The 9018-nt window shown below is 30.3% G+C and overlaps 1 protein-coding gene across 1 annotated transcript; it reads left to right on the top strand.

Annotated features, from left to right (window-relative positions):
* The first annotated feature begins 278 nt into the window (after positions 1 to 278).
* Positions 279 to 2256, top strand: LOC109792721 (GRAS family protein RAM1). Its single transcript, XM_020352151.3, has one exon. The coding sequence runs from the start codon at positions 585 to 587 to the stop codon at positions 1968 to 1970; it is 1386 nt and encodes a 461-aa protein (XP_020207740.1). The 5' UTR covers positions 279 to 584; the 3' UTR covers positions 1971 to 2256.
* Positions 2257 to 9018: the final 6762 nt, after the last annotated feature.

Here is a 9018-nt window from a genome sequence, read left to right as displayed (position 1 = left end):
CCGGAATGCTAACGTTAGCTAATTGAATCAAAGGCAAGGAATAAAGGGACATGATAGCATGAAGGGAATTGAATTGAGCTGGTTGAGGAAATTAATATATATAGAAGGAAAAAAGTGTGCAAAGACAATTCTTCAAGGACGGTACGTTTTGATTCCCGTTGTCACTGCTGTCTCTTGTCCAATGCGTATGGCATCTTGCAAGCGTTCTCAACTACCAAAGGAGTAAAAATTAATCCAAATAATACATACCGGACCTTTCATAGATTTGAAAACCAGTCCAATTGTAATAAAGACACATCAACGTATTTTCCTAACCCCTAAAACACTGATTCTGAAGAATAAAAAGATACCCTTCTTAATCTCTCCGTCTTATTATTTGACAACATTATAAAACAAAAATCTCTTAATATCCTTCTTCTTCTTTTTTTTTTATATGTATATATACACATATCATGGCACAATGGAAATTAATTTTGTGAGTTGTTCTTCTTCTTTCCCAGCTTAAGCCTACAAACACAAATATATAACAAAACTTTCCACTATGTCCTAGATCTACTCATTCTATCTCCTTCGCTCTTTCTTCAATGGAGGATTCAGAGGAGGAGGAGCTTCTGAATCTCACTCTTTCAGTTGCTGCTGGTAGGGAGAGGAAGAAGAAAGGAAGGAAAAGGGATATTAGTAATAATGTTAATTCTATTATTATGAACTCCAATGAAGGCTATGAAGGGAAGATCTTTAGGCTCCTCCAAATGAGGGAGTTGATGCTAAGACAAGACCACAGAAGAAAAGGAGTGGTTGAAGATGGGAATGGCCTTCCTTTGATTCATTTGCTTCTCTCAACTGCAACTTCTGTTGATGAAAGAAGCCTAGGTGCAGCTCTAGAGAGCCTCATTGACTTGTACCAAACGGTTTCCCTAAGAGGTGACTCGGTTCAACGTGTTGTGGCCTATTTTGCTGATGGTTTGGCTGCAAGGCTTCTCACAAAGAAGTCTCCATTCTATGATATGCTCATGGAGGAACCAACATGTGAGGAAGAGTTTCTTGCATTCACTGATCTCTATAGGGTCTCACCCTATTACCAATTTGCTCATTTCACAGCAAATCAGGCTATTTTGGAGGCCTATGAGGAGGAGGAAGAGAGGAACAACAAAGCACTACATGTGATTGACTTTGATGTGTCCTATGGCTTCCAATGGCCTTCTCTCATTCAATCACTTTCTGAAAAGGCAACAAGTGGCAACAGAATATCCCTCAGGATCACAGGTTTTGGTAACAACATGAAGGAGCTGCAAGAAACTGAGGCCAGATTGGTCAGCTTCTCAAAGGGGTTTGGAAACCACCTTGTGTTTGAATTCCAAGGCCTGCTGAGAGGCTCATCAAGGGTCATCAACCTGAGGAAAAGGAAAAATGAAACTGTGGCAGTGAACCTTGTTTCTTATTTGAACACTTTGAGTGGTTCCATGAAGGTTTCTGACACATTGGGATTTGTTCATTCTCTTAGCCCCTCTATTGTGGTTTTGGTGAAACAAGAAGGTAGCAGGAGTCTCAAGACCTTCTTGTCAAGGTTCACCGAGTCCTTGCACTACTTTGCAGCCATGTTTGATTCACTTGATGATTGCTTGCCACTTGAGAGCACTGAGAGGTTGAGGATTGAGAAGAAGCTTTTGGGGAAAGAGATCAAAAGCATGCTCAACTATGACATGGAGGGTGTTGATTGCCCCAAATATGAGAGGATGGAGACATGGAAAGCAAGAATGGAGAATCATGGGTTTGTGGGAAGAAAAATAAGCTCAAAGTGTGTGATCCAAGCAAAGCTTCTTCTGAAGATGAGGACTCATTATTATCCTCTACAGTTTGAGGAAGAGGGTGGTGGGGGTTTCAGAGTTTCTGAAAGGGATGAAGGAAGAGTTATCTCTTTGGGGTGGCAAAATAGGTATCTTCTTAGCGTCTCAGCATGGCAATCACTTTGACAGAGTAGATACTTCTTCATTCCTAGTTCCTAACTTTCATCATTTTGGTAAAAATAATCTGCACTCAGAATGATGATTATTTTGACTTATATTTTACTAGATTTCTTTGGCTAATATATGTTAACGTTGTAGACCAAAAAATATGTAGAGCTTTTAGTACTTGGTAGATTGTCTAAGTAATTATTATGGTAAATAGATGAAGAATGTCAAATGAAGTTATCTTTCTTCCCTTCCTCATTGGTTCAATACGAAGAACCCTAATTTAATTTTACCTTGTTTTTTCTTCTTTTAGCTGTAACCGGAAAACCCTAGTTTGAGCCATCAGTGCATACAGACTTAAAGAGTTATATATTAATGACTTCACTAGTAGCCGTAAAATAATAAAAAGTAAATAGTGTTGTTTTTCTTAATTATAAATTGTATATATACGTATATAAGTAATAGGAAATGGTATTATGTTACATATGAAGAAAAATTAATTAAAAAAGAGACTACCAAATATTATGAAGAGTCCATATTAAATCATTAGTATTGTCAAACTTATTTGTCAAAATTTATTTTCGTTTAAATATGTTTTAATGCCTTAAATTAATTTAAAATAAATTTTATACTAATTTCTCAAAAAAAATTATTAAATTCATTTTTTTTAGAAAGTTAATCAAATATTACCATATAAAATTTATTTATTATATTCATATTAGTGAAAATATTACATTAAAATTATTTAATAATATATGACAATCTTAATTTATTGTTTTCAGAAATATTATTGATGATTTGAGAAATTAAAATAAAATTTTTAAATTATAAAAATTAAAAAAAAATAATTTTAAATTTATAGGACTAAAATCAAATTTATCCTTTAACTTAAAGGATTAAAATTATATTTAAATTTTTATGAGCATCAATCTTACTATATATATTCTAAGAGAAGGAAGTATATATAGTTAGCTCTCACGGGCTTATTATTTTTGTATACCTATTTTTTATTTTTTGGTACATCTCTCATGGGCATATAGTTTAATATTTATAAGGTAGGTAGTGGATAACGTGCATATTAAATAATGGGAGGTAGGAATATTTATTTTTAGGAATTAATATTTTGTATTGTAACTAACATTTTTGGAAATGATATTTTGGACCTTTTGTCTTTTTAGCAAAACTTGTTTTGGTCGTTTCTCTACAATGAAACATTATAAAACATTTATATTAGACTACACAGATGAATGGATAAAATAATTTTGTAAAGCAATAATAATGAATTAGATAAAAATAATTTATTAATCTATTAAAAATTTATATAAAAAATTTAATTTATTTAAAATAAAAAAAATTTAAATCTATCTATTAATAATTTCTTCATGAATAAATATCTAATCCATTTATTAAAGTAATATTTTAAAAATTAAATAAATTTTTTCTTCTTTTATAAAATAATTTATTCTTATATAGTTTTATAAAATTCACAAAAAAATTTTAATGTAAAAATTATCTTTTTAAAATCTTTTAATAAATTTTAAAAATAATAAATAAATTATTAATTATATATAAAAATAAATGAATGAATCAGATCTATTATTTATTTTTATTATAATGAATAGATTAAATAAATTTACTTATAGATGAATTTTATATAATAATTTTAACTGTAACACTTATTCCAGTATCAAAATTATTCTTTAAAAAAACGAAAATCCTTCGAAAACATTATCCGAAATACATTCGGATACAGTGCATTAATTAATAATTTAAATATAACAAATTTTTTTTATATATTCTGTAACGTAGCAAGTTGTTTTAGAAGATCCAAAAGCTCAATATAGGTGATTTAGTAGCCCAGAACTGGTCGTTTCAAAATACTAAATTGACCTGTAAATCGTAGTTGAGAACAGGCCGTTCTAGAAGGAGTACGGGCCGTTTTGAAGGGAGTACGGGTCGTTCTAGTTGGAGAACGGGCCTTTCTGGATGAGTCCCATATCGAGCCGTTCTGATTTCAGAACGGGCCGTTCTGCATGTGATTTTTGTACGTGATGGAGGGGTGCAGAACGAGCCATTCCGGATTCGGGACAGGCCATTCTGGCCACTCCGGAACTTCTATAAATAAGGGTTGTGTGGTTGGGGAGAAAGTGAAGTTTTTAGAGAGAAGGACTATGGGTCTGTGAGCTCCTTTCTCTCCCCAATTTCTCTGTATGATTCCTTTTCTCCTCTAGATCACTAATGCCTTCTATCTTTTCTTGAAATTCAGATTAGGAAGCTTGCTTTGGGAGGATTGAAGTTCCGGGTTGAGCTTTGGAAGGGAATTCTACTTCTTCTTAGTTGTTGGCTATTTTGAGTCAATCTTCAGGTGAGGGAAGCTAGAATGTTTGTTGTTAGGTTGCATGTGAGTTTAGAAACTCAATTGATGTATGAATGTTAAGAATCCATAGATGGATTGAAGAAAATCTCATTTTTGGGGTTTTGAGAAAAATGAGGATTTTGATGATTTAGATGCATAAGTTGGATGCATGTGAGATCTAAGTTTATTTAAGTTGTATGGAGCCTATGCATTGTATTTTTGTGTTTGCATGTGGCCGGATTTGTTGGTTTGGACGAGAGTTTTCGAACTCTCTGATTGGGATTTAGGACGGGCGCAGGTTGAGCGCGCCGAGCGTGGAAGAGCTTAGAGCTCTCAGGTTGGTGTTAGGCCAGGCGTGAGCTGACTGCGCCGAGCGTGAATATATTTATAAATAATTGATTTAAATTGATGTTTATGCATGTTTAAAGTCGAAGTTTTAGATCATGTATGTATGATATATGATGTATGATGAGGTATGATTCATATGTATGCTTTGTGATGATACGTATGAATGTTTGAATATGATATGACATGTGTATATGTTCATATGAGTATGTTTATTGATCATAATGGTGGGTAGACCATTTATGATGTATGATGCATTATTTCATGTGATGTCTTATGACATGTGTATGATTGTTGATCATGATGGTGGGCAGACCATGTATGATGTATGATGCATGATTGCATGTGATGCCTTATGGAATGAGTCTAGCCTAGGACTTGAGGAGAGGAAAAATATTTTCGAACTGGAAGAGCTCACATAGAGTCTCTTGAGAGTGGTGCTTGGATAGGCCATTGATATATGAGAGTGGTGCTCAAATAGGCCACTAGATTTGGGAGTGGTGCTTAGGTAGGCCACTGGGTTGGGTGAGTCTCCTCTAAGTCCTTAGCTAGTGTTGGAGCGGGGTATGAGGTCGAGGGTTATTCCCTTAACCAAGTACTCGGGAAGGTGCGTGGATCCTTGTGGATAGTCGGTGGGTGAACTCCACAATTGACTTGGTTATGCATGCCAAGGTCGTGGTAAGCTCGCGTACTCAGTTGTGTTATACTTGACGGTGGATCTGGACTTCCAATTGTATAAGTGACATCATCCGAGTAAACCCGAGTGAGGATTATATCCTGTTTAGCTGTGACCGAGCGGGCGCATTAGGCGTGAAAACGGTTGGGGTGGGTTCGGTAGGATGAGATGTCACTTATACAACTCTGTTGTTAGAGAGATCTCCTAAGTGTATGCGTGACGACGCATTAGATGATTGATATGCATTGATATCTGTCATGAGTTGCATGTATTGCATGATTGTCATGATAATGAAGTGTATGGTTTGACTTCATGTTTGATGAATGGATGATTGATTGAGATGGAAGGTTCCTTTGGGACTTATTTGGGATACATGTGTAGTATAGATTTTATTTTGTACTTGTATGATTGATTTTTTGAACTCTAACTTACCCTTCTGTTTCCATGTAGTGGGACTGCAATGATCATACTTGGTATGGAAGCAGGTCAGGGATAGCTTGAAGTAGAGGTGACCGCTGCAAGACGGGGAGTTTGAGCCTCGTGTTAGAGTTACCATTTTGGGTAACGGTTTTGTCCGTGCTTGACCGGCACTAGGGAATATTTTGGGATGACTGTACATATATGGTGTTTTATTTTGTATACAGAAACTTAGTTATTTTGATCCTTATATCTATGCCTGTATGATATGTGTTATCCAGTTTTATATTCTCTTAGTTAACTAGTTGTAGTGTGATTCCACTAAGTGTAAAAATTATGACGGGTTGTTACACATTCAGACGAATTTTTGACTACAACTTTTAGAGGATTTAGCAACACTCTTAAAAAAAAAAAAAACAAACAAAAATAGAGACTAATTTCGACAGTTTTATATCATAGCTTCTATGTAGCGTCGGTTGAATTCATTGATGCTAAAATAGATAATGATGGTATAACATCAGTCAGAGCAATACTAAATGTAATAAATGCATTTTCAAAGTTGTGATTTAACTTGCAACATGTGTCAACTTAGCCTAGTATGCATGTAAGCCTCATCTATTTAAGGTCCCGCATGTGAATAACTATGCATTTTTAATAGGTAGGTTATGCCTAACTCCTAAATTAAATAATCTTTTCTACTTAGCTTTTATTCACCAATTACCCCGTGAAATCTATAGTTAAACGGGCAAATTTATATGCTAATAAAAACATTATTGAAAAAAATTACAAATCTATCAATCAATTTAACATTTTTTTCCTTCCAATTTTTATGCTTAAAAAACATGGACAAATAAAAAAATATAATATAAAAATTTGTATATTTAAATTAAAATATTAAAATATTAATATATCAAACTCACACATTTAATCTGAAATATATAAAAATAAAAAGAGCACAACATCTTTTAAATTGAAAATATACTAAATTTAATATTTATTATTTATACTATTATTTTATATATATTAATTATATTTATTTATTAGCATAATAGTAAAATCATTCATATTTTTAAAAGTCTTCATATAAAGTTAATAAGAATAATAATTCCCTTAAAAAGATCAATTTATAAAATTTAAAACCTCACGAGTCAGACAAAATTCTTCTATAATTATACAAATTAAAAAAAAAATCGTTAATTATATAAAGCACAGACTTTACAAATTAACATTTAGATTTGAGTCCATATATTCACCCTTTACTACAAATTATTAATTAAGTAGTCTTTGTTTAATTGATGTTGATTAAAAGTTAAATTAAAAACTTTTAAAGTGCATTCATTACATTTATAAATCAATAAAGTCGACATGATCAATGTTAAAACTAAATAGGCCTTATTATTGTGACTAAACTGACTACAAATTGGATTCGGACTCAAACTGGTTAAGCCAACCCAAATCAACTAAAAAAAATTGACCCATTTCTAACTGTTACATAAACTCGAGTTAGTTGAATTTCAAGTTAAAAAGTTGTTAGACATTATTGGGTTTGATGATAATTGTTAATTTTTGTTTTTGCCTTTTGTTTAGTATATTTTCAGTTGCATAAAATCCATAAAATTATTACTTTGAGCCTTTTTTTAACTGTAATTATTGGAGAAAAAACTGAAATTATAATGACACAATTACTGGTTTTTTCTTTTTAATAATATATTTTAATGCTCATAGATACGTTAAAAATAAGTACATTTACATGTTATTTTTCAAGTATAACTATATAACAATTCAAAGTAAGTTCTTTATATTGATTTCTAGATTTTCCAATGCTAATAAATCAATAAAAAAAATTAGTAATAAATTAGCGAATCAAGTTGACGCGTCCATAGTTTGAATGTATAAGTTACATACTAAATTCGCATAGCATAAAAGAATTTTAATATTATCTATAAGCCAATTTGATGAATAATTCAAATAAGAAGCATTGATCAGAAAAAAAGTCGAATAAGAAGCCAATGAAGAATTCATAAAAGTAGAACGTAAATGTATAATTAATTTTTTTTTATTTATATAAATTACAAGTATTTTTTGTCGAAGATAATTTTGTTCGAGTAAAATAAATTCATTACGAATGACAAATTTTTTTCTTCTAAATATTTAATATAACTGCATAAAAATATACAATTACAAGAATAAACATGTAAAATTATATCGCAATGAATTTTTTTACCCGAGACAAATTTAACCGTTTAATTATTTTATTGTATCCGGACGAAACCATAATAAAACTATTTGCGATATAATTTATTATTAATAAAATTTAAATCCACTTTTATTAATCCGTGTAACAAAATAATAGGATATTTTTAGAAATGTTAATTCACTATATTGATGAAAAATCAATTTATATATGTATACAAAATTATTAAATTAATTTTATTATTATCTTTATAGAAAAACTGAGAAATTTTGAAGGAAAAACTTAAATAAATATTATATGAATTATTAATGTTATTTTTAATCAAAATTGACATTTCATCTCAATATGTGTTTTTACAACTAAAATCGATTGATCGAAATAAGATGCTGATTCTTCAATGATATTCACTGTATTTTTTTTATCCTTTTTTAAAATTCTTTTTGAATATCTAATAAAATATATAACAATATTTAAAATCTCAAAAATAAAAATCTACAATATATAAAAAAAAATATAGAAGTAAATTAATATCTAAATTTTTTTTTGTAATTGAAAACATTAAAGATGATCCACCAAGTTCTCTAAAAAAATTAATTAATTATTAAAAAAAAGTCATTAAATACTTTATATTAATTAAAATAATATAATTTTTATTTTATCTCGATTTTATTATAAATTAATACTTAATACTGTAAAATAAAATATATTGATTTAATTATCATTTTATCCAATAATTTTATCAAATTTATCTTTTAATTCTATAGTTAAAAATATCTTATTTTAATTTCTATACATATTATTTTTTTCTTTTACCCTTCATATTTTTATAAACATACTTGTAGAAATAGACGGTAAGAATTAAAAAAAAAATTATGTGTATAAAAATTAAAAATTAAAATAAAACATTAATAACTATAAAAACTAAGACATAAAGTTAAAGGATCTATAAAAAAAAATAAAAGAGTAATTAAACTTGAATATTTTATCCGTGTAAATATGTTGCTATGTACAACCTAGGCCCGATCCAATAAACGGCCCATAAAAGCAGTTCAGAAAAAAAAAAAAACAAAAACCGGTTCGA

Source organism: Cajanus cajan, chromosome 1, assembly GCF_000230855.2.
Source record: "Cajanus cajan strain Asha chromosome 1, NIPB_CcT2T_4, whole genome shotgun sequence".
NCBI lineage: Eukaryota > Viridiplantae > Streptophyta > Magnoliopsida > Fabales > Fabaceae > Cajanus > Cajanus cajan.
This window is presented reverse-complemented; position numbering and strand designations above follow the sequence as displayed.

Coding starts and splice junctions, on each gene's coding strand:
- LOC109792721 (XM_020352151.3), top strand. CDS start 585: ATGGAGGATTCAGAGGAGGAGGAGCTTCTGAATCTCACTCTTTCAGTT.